This window comes from Rattus rattus, chromosome 3 (genome assembly GCF_011064425.1).
Source record: "Rattus rattus isolate New Zealand chromosome 3, Rrattus_CSIRO_v1, whole genome shotgun sequence".
NCBI classification, from domain to species: Eukaryota; Metazoa; Chordata; class Mammalia; order Rodentia; family Muridae; genus Rattus; species Rattus rattus.
The window spans coordinates 20084600-20100624 of NC_046156.1; the positions used below are offsets into that span (position 1 = coordinate 20084600).

The window sequence follows — 16025 nt, forward strand, 5'->3', positions numbered from 1 at the left end:
TTTGTGGAGTATAGGCTTTTGTAGTAGGAATTGATGAGTTTTTTGGTTTTTTTTTTAATTTTCTCAGATTCTGTTCTTATGTCTCCCATTTCATTTATGATTTTGTTAATTTGGATGCTGTCTCTGTGCCTTCTGCTCAGTCTGGCTAAGGGTTTACCTATCTTGTTGATTTTCTCAAAGAACCAGCTCCTAGTTTTATTGATTGTTGGTATAGTTCTTTTTGTTTCTACTTTGTTGATTTTAGCCCTGGGTTTGATTATTTCCTGCCTTCTGCATCTCTTGGGTGTATTTGCTTCTTTTTGTTCTAGAGCTTTCATATGTGCTGTCAAGCTGCTAGTGTATGCTCTCTCCAGTTTCTTTTTGAGGCAGTCAGAGCTATGAGTTTTCCTCTTAGCACTGCTTTCATTGTATTCCATATGCTTTGGTATGTTGTGCCTTTATTTTCATTAAATTCTAAAAAGTCTTTAATTTCTTTCTTTCTTGACCAACTTATCATTAAGTAGCATGTTGTTCAGCTTCCATGTGTATGTAGGCTTTCTGTTGTTGTTGTTGTTGTTGTTACTGAAGACCAGCCTTAGTCCATAGTGATTTGATAAGATACATGGGATTATTTCAGTCTTCTTGTATCTGTTGAGGCCTCTTTTGTGACCAATTGTATGGTTAATGAGGTGCTGAGAAGAGGGTATATTCTTTTGTTTTAGGATGAAATATTCTACAGATATCTGTTAAATCCATTTGATTCATAATGTCTGTTAGTTTCACTGTGTCTCTGTTTAGTTTCTGTTTCTATGATCTATCAATTGATGAGAGTGGGCTGTTGAAGTCTCCCATTATTATTGTGTGAGGTGCAATATGTGGTTTGAGCTTTTCTTTTTTGAATGTTGGCTCCCTTGCATTTGGAGAATAGATGTTCCGAATTGAGAGTTCATCTTGGTAGATTTTTCCTTTGACTAGTATGAAGTGTCCTTCCTTATCTTTTTTTTTGGTTGAAAGTAGATTTTATTGGCTATTAGAATGACTACTCCAGCTTGTTTCTTTGGACCATTTTCTTGGAAAATTGTTTTCTAGCCTTTTACTCTGAGGTAATGTCTGTCTTTGCCACTGAGGTGTGTTTCCTGAATGCAGCAAAATGCTGGGTTTTTGCTTATCCAGTCTGTTATTCCATGTCTTTTTATTGGGGAATTGAGTCCATTAATGTTAAGAGATATTGAGGAAAAGCAATTGTTGCTTCCTGTTATTTTTGTTATTAGAGATAGAATTATGTTTGTGTGGCTGTCTTTTGGATTTTTTTGAAAGAAGATTACTTTCTTGCTTTTTCTAGGGTGTAGGTTCCCTCCTTCTGTTGGAATGTTCCATCTATTATTCTTTGTAGGGCTGGATTTGTGGAAAGATATTGTATAAATTTGGTTTTGTCATGGAATATCTTGATTTCTCCATCTATGTTAATTGAGAGTTTTGCTGAGTGTAGTAGTCTGGACTGGCATTTGTGTTCTCTTAGGGTCTGTATGACATCTGTCCAGGATCTTCTGGCTTTCATAGTCTCTGGTAAGAAGTCTGGTGTAATTCTGATAGGTCTCCCTTTATATGTCACTTGACCTTTTTCCCTTACTGCTTTTAATATTTTTTCTTTGTTTCGTGCATTTGGTGTTTTGACTATTAGGTGACGGGAGGTGTTTCTTTTCTGGTCCAATCTATTTGGAGTTCTGTAGGCTCCTTGTATGCTCATGGGCATCTCTTTCTTTAGGTTAGGGAAGTTTTCTTCTATAATGTTATTGAAGATATTTACTGGCCCTTTAAGTTGGTAATCTTTGCTGTCTTCTATACCTATTATCCTTAGGTTTGATCTTCTCATTGTATTCTGGATTTCCTGGATGTTTCGGGTTAGGAGCTTTTTGTTTTTTACATTATTTTTTATGTTTGTGTCAATGTTTTCTATGGTATCTTCTGCCCCTGAGATTCTCTCTTCTATCTCTTGTATTCTGTTGGTGGTGCTTGCTTTTATGACTCCTGATCTCTTTCCTAGGTTTTCTATCTCCAGGGTTGTCTCCCTTTGTGATTTCTTTATTGTTTCTATTTCCAATTTTAGATCCTGGATGGTTTTGTTCAATTCCTTCACCTTTTTTGTAGTATTTTCCTGTAATTCTTTAAGTGATTTTTGTGTTTTCCTCTTTAAGGGCTTCTACCTATTTACCTGTGTTGTCCTGTATTTCTTTAAGGGAGTTATTTATGTCTTTCTTAAAGTTCGCTATCATCGTTATGAAATGTGATTTTAAATCTGAATGTTGCTTTTCTGGTGTGATGGGGTATCCAGGATTTGCCGTAGTGGGAGAACCGGGTTCTGATGATACCAAGTAGCCTTGGTTTCTGTTACTTAAGTTCTTACACTTGCCTCTTGCCATCTGGTTATCTCTAGTGCTACCTGCCCTTGCAGTCTCTGACCAGAGCCTGTCTCTCCTGTGATCTTGGTTGTGTCAGAACTCCTCAGAGTCCAGCTGTCTCTGTGATTCTGTGATCCTGATATCCTGTCGTGTCAGAGCTCCTGGGAGTCAAGCTTTCTCAGGGTGTTGCAGGAGTGGGTGGAGAGACAGAGCCCTGGGTTTGCTCCTCCAGGCACAGGTGCAAACTGGAAGGAACTCTGGCTGCTGGGGTTTTGCGTTTCCCTGGTTCCTGGGGTGGGGGGCAGTTATGCTGGGTGTTGGGAAAGATGTTATGGCCTCAGCTGTCATCTTGAGTGCGTCAGAGCTCCGTTCAGTGCTCCATGTTGTGTCTCGTCTCCTGGGAATCGAGCTTCCTCTGTTACCCTGTGATTCTGGGTATGTCAGAGCACTGGGGAGTCAGGCTCACTCTGGGTGTTGTAGTAGTGGGTGCAAAGCCAGCGCCCCAGGTCTACTCTATGTACAGGTTCAAACTAGAAGGAACCAGTGCCACTGGTGGGGGGTTCCTGAGTTCCTGGATCCTGAGGGATCCAGTTACTCTGCATGTTGGGGAAGTTGTTGTCCTCCTCAGCTGTGATCCTGGGTTTGTTAGAATACCTGGGAGTCAGGTTTCCTCTGGGTGTTGTGGGACTGGAGGCAGAGACAATGCCCAAAGTCTGCTTAGGGCACTGGTTCAGACTGGAAGGAACCCGTGCCACTGGCTGGGCAGGGGTTGCTGCATCCCTGGATCCTGGGGAACCCAGTTACTCTGTGCGTTGGGGCAGACGTTGTGGCCTCTTCTGTGATCCTGGGCATTTCAGAGCACCAGGGCTATTTTCTTTTTTATTGTAGTACCTTATCAGCAGAAAGAGGTTGAGAAATTTTTGCTGAACAGTTTCATCATGTAAATTATCAAATATGTTATTGGGATTCATTAATTTGTATGGTAAGGATTTGCACCTGAGATATCTTATTGTAAGAAATAATCTGGGCAGTGTTGGAGTCACCTTCAATCCTAGCACGCAGGAGGACAGAGGCAGACAGATCTCTTGAATTCATGGTCTACAGAGTTCCAAGATGGCCAGGGGTGTTACACAGAGAAATCCTGTCTTGAAAAATAGAAGAAAAAACAAACAAAAAGACCACAAAGAGGCCGAAGTGTATGTGTCCTCTCCTCTAATGGATAACCAGCTGTTGAACTGGACTTACTGTATTCTTAGGGCTTGCGTCTTGAACTCCTGGGCTCACGTGATCCTCTCGTCTTAGCCTCCTACTTAGCTGGGCCTACAGTGCATAGCACTGTTCCTGACTCTCAGTATATTAACCTCATCAGTTATTCCTGTCCAGGGAGCGAAGAGGATGACGGTAGCTGCCAAATGAGGAGGCAAAGAAGGCTGGAGGTGTCACTGTGACAGATAATGCTCCATTAGGACGCTCGAGGCCGGGAGGGAAAAAGTTGTCGGCCTCATCATTCTATTTCCCAATACGTGCTTGTAAAATTGAGAGAGATAACTCACATGTGCTCAATGTACAGTTTTTAAATTACTATTAGGTGAGTTTTGATGAATGTGCTCATGTAGTCACTACTTAAATCGTGGTGCAAGACATCTTTAACTCTGCTTTGTAAATGGGTTCACAATAAGATCTCTCTAAGTATTGGCCTTCATGTATTTAAAGTGCTGAAACCTAGGTTACCTTCAGCTGCCTCTGCAACGCTGGTCCTCAACCTTCCCAGAGCTGCGACCCTTTAATACGGTTCCTCATGTGGTCACCCCCAACCATTAAATTGCTTCGTTGCTGCTTCATAACTATGATTTTGCTACTGTTATGAGTTGCGGTGTGAATATTTGATGTGTAGGATGTCTGATACAGCACTGGGGTTAAACCCAAGGATGAGAACCACTGCTCTGGATGAAGAGTCCAGTGAGTTTGTCCTAAGATGTTTTCACATTACTATAGGGCCTCTTTGTGTGGTCCAGACTGTCTTGGAACTCTCCATGTAGACCAGGCTTTACTAGAACTCAGAGATCCATCTCCCTCTAGCTCCCAAGTGCTGGGATTAAAGACATGTACCACTGCAGCTGGCCTTAATTAGGAGTTATTAAACAATGGATTGTCCTGTGAGGAGTGTAGTTACTTTATGTCTTCAAATGCTTAAATTGTGCCGGAGTTGGTGATGAATCCCTGTGACCAGCATTTGGTTGGCTGAGGCAGGAAGGTTGAATTCTGTGCCAACATGTGATATATAGTGTGACCCATCTCAACAGAGCAAAACAAGATGCCCAAGAGGATGACTCAGTGTTGAGGAGTGCTTACTGCTCTTGCGGAGCACCTGAACTCCGTTCCCAGCATCTAGATCTAGGGGCTAACACCGCCCATCACTCCAGTTCCAAGACATCTGACTCCCTGTTCTGGCCTTGAGCGCCATCCCACCCAAACGTGCATGCATTCATGTACCAGCATGTGTTTAAGACTGAAATAAATATTAAAAAGCTCAAACCCCCAAGTTCTTAAATCGGCCTTGTTGCTCTCTTCTGGTTTTAAAATGTAAGATGCTGTATTAGATTTCTGATAACATGGACCTCATAACAGGTACTTACTAGCATCATTTCCCTTTCCTTTCCTGTAGGTACACTGTAACTTTTAAGTGTGTGAGACAAAGTCAGTAACTACACAGGTAGGAGTGTGTGCCTCCTTTATGCTGACTGACATATAGCGTATTAACTAACAGACAAGGTGCTGGCCCAGTGTACCAGGTGTGCGTGTTAGCATTTGAGAAGCTGTGAGACAGGCATTTATTAAAAAGTACTCTGCAGGTAGAAGACAGTTGCAGGTGGGGAAGCCTCTGAAGTGGGAGTGATAGGCAGGGATGACCTCTGAGGTGATGATGATAGGTGGGAATGACCTCTGAAGTGATGATGTCAGGGATGGCTTCTGAAGTAGTGGTGGTGGTGGTGGTGGTGGTGGTGGTGGTGGTGGTGGTGGTGATGGTGGTGGTGATGATGGTGATGATTGTGACGAATACGAGGACAACGACGACGATGACGATGATGATGGGCAGGGATGGCCTCTGAGGTGGTGATGAAGGACAGGGATGACTTCTGAATGATGATGGGTGGGGATGGCCTCTGGGTGATGATGAATAGGGATGGTCTCTGGATGATGATGATGAAGGCAGGGATGACCTCTGAGGTGATGATGAAGGACGGGAATGGCCTCTGAGGTGGTGATGAAGGACAGGGATGGCCTCTGGGTGATGATGATGGACAGGGATGGCCTCTGGGTGATGATGATGCACAGGGATGGCCTCTGGGTGATGATGATGGACAGGGATGACCTCTGAGGATGATGATGGACAGGGATGGCCTCTGGGTGATGATGATGGACAGGGATGGCCTCTGGGTGATGATGATGGACAGGGATGGCCTCTGGGTGATGATGATGGACAGGGATGGCCTCTGGGTGATGATGATGGACAGGGATGGCCTCTGGGTGATGATGACACACATAATGGAACTTGATGGGAGGAATGTCAGTGAACATGAAATGAAATGAAATCATCAAGAGGACATAGGTGTCCATGGCAGGTGTCTGTGGAGTTGGGCAGCCAGGGATCTGTACAGAGCAGGTTAGGATAATACGTTCAGAGAGAAAGCTGTGTATTTAGTTTTGGATTACTTAGTTTGTTCTGATTGTAAAACTGTAAAACATGTAGCAGACTGAATTGAAAGCAGGAATTTTAATATTCATAGTCATTTCAATCAGCAAATTAGTGTTTCTTAAATGACTCTTAGAGCGTGCTGCACGCTGTAATTTTGAGCTATTTCTTTAAAAAACCATCTTTACTGGGTAAGCACAGTGATGACCACCTTTAATCCTAGCACTGGGAGACAGAGCAAGGGGATTTTTCTTACTTCAGGGCCAGCCTGGGCTACATAGTAAGGTCAAGGCTCCCTAGGGCTACTTAGTGAGGCATCAAACCAACAAAAGGACAAAAGCTGTGTTTTTACTCAGTGTAGAGATGTTATATTTAGAGACTTGTTTTTAAAGTAAGTATTCTCTAGTACAATCGAGCAACCTAAGTACTTGCTGAGTGTTGGGGAGCAGAAACTACCGGTCAAAAGAAAATCTGGGCGTTAACCAGAGCAGCAGTTCCCAGCCTCAGGTCTCAACCCCTTGTGGGGGTCACCTGTCAGATATTTAAATTATGATTCATAACAGTAGCAAAACTATGGCCATGAAATAGCAATGAGAATAAGTTTATGGTTGGAGATGACAGCATGCAGAACTGTATTAAAGGGTCACAACATTAGGAAAATTGAGAACCATTGAACTAGAGCTTATTAATTTTTCTTTAACATCTTGATATAAATGTTTTAAATCAATCTTTCCCATAGAGTGCATCATCCTTCTCTTTAAAGTAGGGATTCCATATTTCTAGAATTACCGTAAGCTTGCCATGTACAGACTTGGTGACAATGTGTGCTGTTGGGCTAGGGACTTATGAGTGGTGGAGACTGTGTAGGAGTTTATGAGTTAGTACACAGTCAGATTGTATTAGTATTACAGTCTTTACCAATGTACTTTAAAACACCATAAAAAAGCTCTAAGAACCTTCACGAAAGAGCAGGTCTTATTATTTTATGTGTATGGGTGTTTTGTCTGCAAGCATGTCTGTATCCCATAGGTATTCCTAGAGCCTTTGGAGGCCAGAAGAGGATTTCGATGCCCTGGGGCTGGAGTTACAGGTATCTGTGAGCTGCCATGTGGGTGCTGTGAACCAAACCTGGGTCCTCTGCAAAAGCAGCCAGCGCTCTTAACTCTTGATGCAGTGCCATCTCTCTTGCCCAAGGAAAAAACATTTTTTTTTTTTAAAGCAGGGTACATTTTAGAAGTTCTACAAGAGGAAATGAACTGCATGAAAGGCCCATTTAGTGTGAAACATGGTGGTTGGGCAGAATGTGTGTGGCCGTGAGGTGTTGAAAGTCCCTGTTGCTCTGTGGAGACCCCATCTCCTTCTTTAAACTAGAAGGAGCTGAACATCTTTAATATTTCTACTTTCTCACTAATAAATAGTTTATCGATAATAGGAAGAAACTAGCTATATTTGTTGCTGGTAAAATAAAATTAAACTTTTGGAAAACGTAGATCACATTTGATACATTGGTAGCTTCCCAGTGTTTAATGTACCTGCCTAACAATTAGACTGGTGGTGGTGTAATAAATGCAATCATTTGAAATAGTTAAGTCTGTGAGCACTTGGCGAGAAGCACGCCTCAGTGACTAATGCTTTTGAGTGAGTAGTGCAGGAATACAAACAGCTTGTGTATACAAAAGATGTAAAGTGTAGGAGACCAGCAGCTTTTAATGTAATGTTGGAGGTGACCAAGGGTATAGGTTCTAATTCCACACGTCAGTTGTTGAAGAAAAGCAACTTAACGACACTGTGACAGTGTGCGTGTCCACAGCTATCTGAAAGGGGCATAAAATACTAGCTTTTCAACCATGCATACAAGACATGGTCTTTTCTGCAACTACTCAGTCAAAACAACACACTATAAAAGACTGAATGTAGGAGATAAGACGATTCTGCCATCCTCTGATGAGCCTGTACATCTACACATTGAGCCTATAAAAACAGTGTCACTCTTCGTAGTTCTTTTTTTTATACTACTATATTTTCACGTAAAGTGCATGCTTAGATTACTTACAAAATAAAACCTTAAAGGTCTTAGTTCTTATTTTGTATTTTAAATAGAAAATACTGTAAACAAAAATTCTTCAGTAAGTCCCAATAAAATTTCAAATTCTGGGATTCTGCGGTGTAGGTCGGCTTAGAATCCAGGAGCAGAGTATAACTCAGAATGTTTTGCTTTTTACAGCAATACTCTATGAAGCATTTTTCAGGTGGTAGTGATAAAATAGGTTCTGTATCACATTTAACATTATTTGAAATCGTTGAAACTTTTCTGAACCTTTAGTTTTGTTTCCTGGCTTTACAAGGGCACACAGAGCTGGCGAGTTACGGGTGCTTGCTTGCCTTTGAACCTGACAACCTGAGTTTAGTCCCTGAGAGACCTGTAGGGTAGAAGGAGAAAACTGGACCTCTTCAAGGCCACACAGTTATCTGGCATGAGTGTGCTTGTGTACACACACACACACACACACACAGACACACAGACACACAGACACACAGACACAAAACATTCTCTCTCTCTCTCTCTCTCTCTCTCTCTCTCCTCCCTCCTCCCTCCCCCCCCCAAGCCCCCCAAGTAAATACAATAAGAGACTAGAAGGAAAATGGGAAAGCAAACATAATTTGTCAAACTGCTTTTGTGACTAATTTTCTTGCATGCATTTGGTTTCTTCAGTGAGCTTCTTCAGTAAGAATGTTGGAAAAGAGACATTGATAATTTGTAATGTTCATGACAACTTATACATGGAGTTACTCGTTCATATCTGACTTAAATGGACAGTTTTACTTTACAACTTTGCATTAGCTCATCCATGCTGCATCCAGGGCTAATTCTGCCCGGTGGGAACTTTGCACGCTAGTAGCAACCGTTTACCTTCTACCGTGGTTGGCATCTCTGGGGTTCTGATTTTCTCTCTCTCTGAACAGATAATCTCAGTGACGCATTAAAGAAGCTGAAGATAACAGCTGCTGACAAGACAGAGGGCAGCTTGGAAGGATGCTTGGATTGTCTGCTTCAAGCCTTGGCTCAAAATAGTAAGTTTCATTGTTTATTCAAATTTCAGACCAAGAGCGGACCAAGCCCTCATTGTTTAGAAATTGGTATATAGTCAGCCACATAACTTGAATTCACATAGTTTGTATTGTTTTGAATCTCTTTCGTGAATGCTGAAATTGTTTGCAGTGTTCTGTCCGCCTACCTACCCTCCACTCGAAAGTACTGAGAGCCCAACTGATGGGCAAAGAAAAGAGAAGTTGATTGGTGGTGATGACATTTATACCAGCCCCAGAGAGGAGCCATTATGGCTTTTTCCCCAACACCTACATTTGTGCTTTTTTAACAAAGCAAAAAACAAGAAGCTAAACTGTTTATGTGCAAGGGGGACACAGGAGAAACTAAAGGGGGCTTAAAATGCTTAACATTGTTTCTCTTAGCACTTCTCTTTTAGCTTTTAAAAGAATTTTATTCTAAGATTAAAAATTTATATAGAGAGATTAAATTGAAAAGAACCATCAGCAGTTATACAAGCTTTTCTCAAACCCTAGGGCCAACCCAGATGTTCAGTGTCTAGCAAATAATTCCAAAGAGAAATCACGTAATTCTTCATTGACTATCACAATACATTACTACATTTGATACAACAGATTTCTACTCACTAATTTCTGTATTATCATAGTGAGTGGATTTGAGTTAAATGTATAAAATGATCTTCAGTTGTTTCCATAATCCTACTTCGTTGTACTATATTGGTATTTGGTTATGCTATTCCCCTCATGGACTAACTAGGTAGCGTTATGAAGAGCTCAGAAAAGAATACATTGTTACGGTTTCCATTTCAAACACTTAGAGGTGATCTTTCTTTCTTACTTTATTTTTTATTAAACTGCCTACAGAATGTAAATTGATCGATTATAGCCATGCTTCTATAAAAAGAGCACATTTTGAAGCTATCCTGTGTTCACTTGTCACTGCAACAGGAATGACTTAAAGGAAGAAAGACTTGTTTTGGTTCCCTGCGTCAGTCCATCCTGGCAGGTCATGGTAGTGCAGAGTTGTGCCGTGACAAACTAACAACCAGGAAGTAGAAAAGGGAAGGCTCTGGGGACATTTAAAGGAAAACCCTTCATAATTGACCTCCCTTAGCTAGTACTGACTCTAGATGTTTCCACCATCTCCCCAGAGCCTTGCCAGCTGGTGGCCAGGCAGCTTCCACACATGAAGCTCTAGGGCATTTCAGATTGATACTGTAAAATTATCCTTTAAAGTTCAGTTTCAGTTACCTTTCCTTTTGATGTCCTAACTGTCTATTTAATACAGAGGCTACTCAATGAGAATATTTGTACAGTGCTCAAGGTGGTAAGGAAAAGAAAGGAAATGCCTACTTCTGCCACCATAGTAGCAGCATGGCTCTTCATGCTTTAGTAAGTAAAACTTCAAACGAGCTCCCTGCTTGTTTTCCAGTAGCCTGCCAGCTGAGGACACGGGAAGTTCACAGGTGGGAAAGATTGCCATAACCATAGGCAGTTCTTTTGAATGGCGCCGGTCTAGAAACTGGAAAGAACACAGTGACCTGATTTTACAAGTGCTTATGTAGGCAGCTTTACATAATAGCGTCCTTCTCTGAGGAAACTGAGGATCAGTCTTTTGTTGTTGTTGACAAAGAGTCGTACTGTTTTAACCTTCCCTTGTTTCCCATTGTCAGTTCCTTTTTTTTTCTTTTTCTTTATGCTTTTTTTTTGGGGGGGGGATAGAATTTTTAAAGGAAACCATTAGCTTTAGAAACGGAATGATATAAAGATGGTTTCCTTGGTAACATGTGGAAAGTGAGCCTTCCTCCTGAAAGCATGAAAGGCCAGAGTTGAGGAAGGAAAGTGGCTGAGGGATGCAAAGGTTAAAGCTCTTTTTTGTCAGAAGCCATCTGGGAAAGGCTAAGGCAAGCGAGTGGGTTTTCTGGAGATGGCCCACCAACGGTTTGCATGGGTGCGATGGGTGGGCTCTGAGATGCAGGGTCCTCAGAGACTTCATCCCAGGATTGCTTCTCACTGCAGATATGCCTTTCCTGTCACTATTACACAGCCTAATGATTCTGGGCATCAACCTACCCTATTGGGCAGATTTCCTCCAGAATCAACATGAAGATGTACTCTCGTATAGTAATGCCACGTAGATGAATTGAAGATTTCCTAATTCCTGATAATAATTTTATAGAATGACTAAATTGATACAATATCAAGTCCCTAACAGAATAAAAGCTGCGAATGGAGCTCTGTAATCATGTGTCATGGGCTAATTATTCTAGGATAAGAAAGTAGGCTTAGAACAAATTTACTATCAAGGAGAACATTCCTTCTAGGTTAAGAACGAGGTCATTATCTGGTAACTAAAGTTCATAAACTGGGAATGGACAATGTATTGTAGGTGCAAGGACAGAAAAAGTAAATGATGGACTAGTTTATCAGTACAAAACTTCAAAACTAGTAAGACTCAAGGCAGATGACTTGTCGCTGGATAAAAGCATGCTAAACTTGTACCTCAAAAATTATTGTTTTTTCTGTAAGGCAAAGGACACTGTGGTCAGGACAAAACGGCAACCAACAGATTGGGAAAAGATCTTTACCAATCCTACAACAGATAGAGGCCTTATATCCAAAATATACAAAGAACTCAAAAGTTAGACCAGAGGGGAGACAAATAACCCTATTAAAAAATGGGGTTCAGAGCTAAACAAAGAATTCACAGCTGAGGAATGCCGAATGGCTGAGAAACACCTAAAGAAATGTTCAACATCTTTAGTCATCAGGGAAATGCAAATCAAAACAACCCTGAGATTTCACCTCACACCAGTGAGAATGGCTAAGATCAAAAAAACTCAGGTGACAGCAAATGCTGGCGAGGATCGGAGAAAGAGGAACACTCCTCCATTGTTGGTGGGGTTGCAGACTGGTACAACCATTCTGAAATCAGTCTGGAGGTTTCTCAGAAAATTGGACATTGAACTGCCTGAGGATCCAGCTATACCTCTCTTGGGCATATACCCAAAAGATGCCCCAACATATAAAAAAAGACACGTGCTCCACTATGTTCATCGCAGCCTTATTTATAATAGCCAGAAGCTGGAAAGAACCCAGATGCCCTTCAACAGAGGAATGGATACAGAAAATGTGGTACATCTACACAATGGAATATTACTCAGCTATCAAAAAACAACGACTTTATGAAATTCAGAGGCAAATGGTTGGACCTGGAAAATATCATCCTGAGTGAGCTAACCCAATCACAGAAAGACATACATGGCATGCACTCACTGATAAGTGGCTATTAGCCCAAATGCTTGAATTACCCTAGTTGCCTAGAACAAATGAAACTCAAGACGGATGATCAAAATGTGAAGGCTTCACTCCTTCTTTAAAAGGGGAACAAGAATACCCTTGGCAGGGAGAGAGAGGCAAAGATTAAAACAGAGACTGAAGGAACACCCATTCAGAGCCTGCCCCACATGTGGCCCATACATATAGAGCCACCCAATTAGACAAGATGGATGAAGCAAAGAAGTGCAGACCGACAGGGCGGATGTAGATCATCCTGAGAGACACAGCCAGAATACAGCAAATACAGAGGCGAATGCCAGCAGCAAACCACTGAACTGAGAACAGGACCCCGTTGAAGGAATCAGAGAATGAACTGGAAGAGCTTGAAGGGCTTGAGACCCCATATGTACAACAATGCCAAGCAACCAGAGCTTCCAGGGACTAAGCCACTACCTAAAAGACTATACATGGACTGACCCTGGACTCTGACCTCATAGGTAGCAATGAATATCCTAGTAAGAGCACCAGTGGAAGGGAAGCCCTGGGTCCTACTAAGACTGAACCCCCAGTGAACTAGACTGTCGGGGGGAGGCGGCAATGGGGGAGGGTGGGGGGGAACACCCATAAGGAAGGGTGGAGGAAGGGGATGTTGCCCGGAAACCGGGAAAGGGAATAACACTCAAAATGTACATAAGAAATACTCAAGTTAAAAAAAAAAAAAAAAAAAAAAAAAAAAAAAATTATTGCTTTAAGCTTATAATGAACTTATGGATCTAGAGGCTCTAAGCAATGAATGCTTAGATACTAGTCTCAATAGAAAGACATGTAAACATTACTGTTGTAAATCCTTAAACCTTATAACATTAACTATTTAATTTACTATGAACTTACCAGATGTAAGAATGCTTAGAAAATTATGTAATCAATTATCCTGTTGTAACAGTTCTACCTGATAGTCCTATGAGGTAGTTTTCAGAGAATGGCACCCATGGAAGGAGAAGCCCTTGGTCCTGCTAAGGTTGAACCCCCAGTGTAGGGAATGCCGGGGGCGGGGCAGTAAGTGGGGGTGGATGGGGAGGGGAACACCCTTCTAGAAGGGGAAGGGGAGGGGTTAGGGAGCTTATGGACAGGAAACCAGGAAAAGGAATAACATTTGAAATATAAATAAATACCCAATTAAAAAAAAGAAAAAAGAAAAAAATAAATAAAATATCCAATTAAAAAAGGGAAAAATATAGAAATAAAAAAAGAGAAAAGTATAAGGAAATATTATTTTATGTTTACTTAAAAATAATTATTTTTAATACATATAAGTGTGTGTGTATATGTATATACATATATATAATTCTTTAAATGAAATAATACAATTTGAGGTGATATCACTCAAAGGTGACCCTCTGGGGACAACCAACAGCCATCTAATTGATCTTAAAGTCCACTTAATAGGAGGGCACTTAATAGCAACTGCAGTGCAGATAAATGTTATAGCAGAGGGAACCCACATGCTTATAGCACGCTTGCCTTGCCCTATATAGACCATAGATTAATTGTTTATATTCGAGGGTGAATATAATTAAAACATTGTATTCATGTATAAAACTATCAAAGAATAAATAAAATGTATTCCTTCTAAAATAATTTTTTTCTTGGAATAAATATTCCTTGGAATAAAAAAAATTACTATTTGGGAAAAAAAAATGTTGAGAACAGAAATAAAGGTTTGTTGGAGCTTCTTTTCTCTGGTTCATCCAGAATGAGTGAGTGAGTGGTTTTATTCTGATTTTGTTTTTGTCGTTTTGCATGCCTGACACTTTTTCTTTTCCTTTCTCTCTTCTTTTCTCTCTGGTTCATGAAAAATTAACAAACTCTGAGTCTATCCCTGGCCAGGGAAGGAGCCCTTGAGCCAGAAAAGAAAAGAGCCAAGTAACTAAGCCTTTGTTGTTGTTGTTGTTGATCCCCAGCTGCTCTCCGCAGGAGTTAATTACCAGTGGCTTTTGACCTTAGAATAGCAAGAGTTAAAGGGAGAGAAAAATTGCCAGACAGTAAGCAACCTTTGCCCAGCATTTGCAACTTTCACCCCTCCAATCACCAATGCCATCAATCACTGTCTGCCTCAGTCTACCCTGGGTGCTGGGCTGGTCACCCGCACTTGTTAAAAGTTAAAGGTTCAATAAATATTGCCATGTACAAATGTAGGTTTAAACTAAAAACCTGCGTGTTGCCTTGTTTGGACTTATTAATTGAAAACGGTCTTAGAATGTGTAATGTAGACTGTTTAACAAAAACCAACAAAATAAGAGCTAAAGGCTTCCCAGGAAGATAATGGGGAAAAAATGTCTTCATTAGCAAATATAAAGTCTATAAATGTTTTCATTTCTAACCCTACTGAGAAAGATTTGATGCAGGAAGCAGTTCTTACAAATGTTCAGTATTTGACTTAAAAGTTACATCTGTCATTGGAAAACACATTACTGAAGAAAATATAATTCTGAAGTTATCTACACTGTGACTTCGGAATATTTGAACTGCATAGTATGAGTGATTAATATCAGCAGTTAGAGTTTAAAAATTATTTTCAAATTATTTTTTAATTAAAGTATAATTATATCATTTTCTCCTTTTCTTTTCCTTCCTCCAACTCTTCCCTAGCCCCTCCTGCTCTCTCACATTCATTCCTAAATATATAGATAAACATGTCTGTATGTTACTTGATCATATATGATTTCAGGGCTGATCCCTTGTGGTTGGTTAATAATATGTGGGCTCCACACTGAGGAGGCTATGTCTCCTGCTTTTAGCATTCCCTAGTTGCCTCTAGTTCTGTGTCTGTGTTAAGGGCTCTGTGAGGCTTTCCTTTTTTGTGTTAGCATGTCTGTGTGATGTCTTGTTCAGGTCTTGTTTCCGCAGCCGTGTTGTAGAGACATCATGGGTGTGGCGTCCCTGACATCTCTAGGAGACACAGTCTCACGCAAACTCCTGCTTTATGGCTCTTGGAGCCTTTCTGCTCCCTCCTCCACTGTGTTCCCTGAGTGTTAGGTTGCAGGAGTTGTGTTGTAGATCAGTCACTTGAGGCTGGGCATCCCACCATCATTTGCTGTTTACATCTTTATTGGTTGTGGATTTCTATGATGGTGTCCATCTCTTGCAAAGAGAAGTCTCATTTTTTTGAGGCATGAAAGCTTACACCTACCTGTGGGAATAAGAGTACATGTTTAGAAGGCATTTAGGACTTATGCTGGTTTAGAAAAGTGGTGGTTGTAGGTTTTTCCAGAGTCATGACTTCACCAGCCCTGAGGCGTTGGATAGGTTTCTGTAGCAGAGGATTAGTTAAACCGCTTTGGTTCCCAAAGGGTCGCATGTGGACACCCGCCCAAGAGCTCTTGGGATTCAGGAATGAAAGACACACATCTGCCTGCTTAATTAATTGAGGCGCCTTGACTAGCCCAGTGGCTGGGATTTCTAAAACTCCCAGCAAACACTTTCCTCCGGTATTCCTGGGTTAATATCTTTTAAAATCTATATTTTATCTTTGCTTTCCTGACTCATGGATGGCTCCCTGTCTTTGCTGCCCAAGACACTTCTGGGCAGCCCTTCTGGGGACAGTTTCC

The 16025-nt window shown here is 41.2% G+C and overlaps 1 protein-coding gene across 1 annotated transcript in view; it reads left to right on the forward strand.

Annotated features, from left to right (window-relative positions):
• Rap1gds1 (Rap1 GTPase-GDP dissociation stimulator 1) overlaps positions 1–16025 on the forward strand; it is a 148847-nt gene that overhangs the window by 23157 nt on the left and 109665 nt on the right. The window contains exon 2 of the mRNA XM_032897252.1: positions 9037–9144. Coding sequence (XP_032753143.1) covers positions 9037–9144 — 108 coding nt within the window. The remainder of the gene's footprint in view (positions 1–9036; positions 9145–16025) is intronic.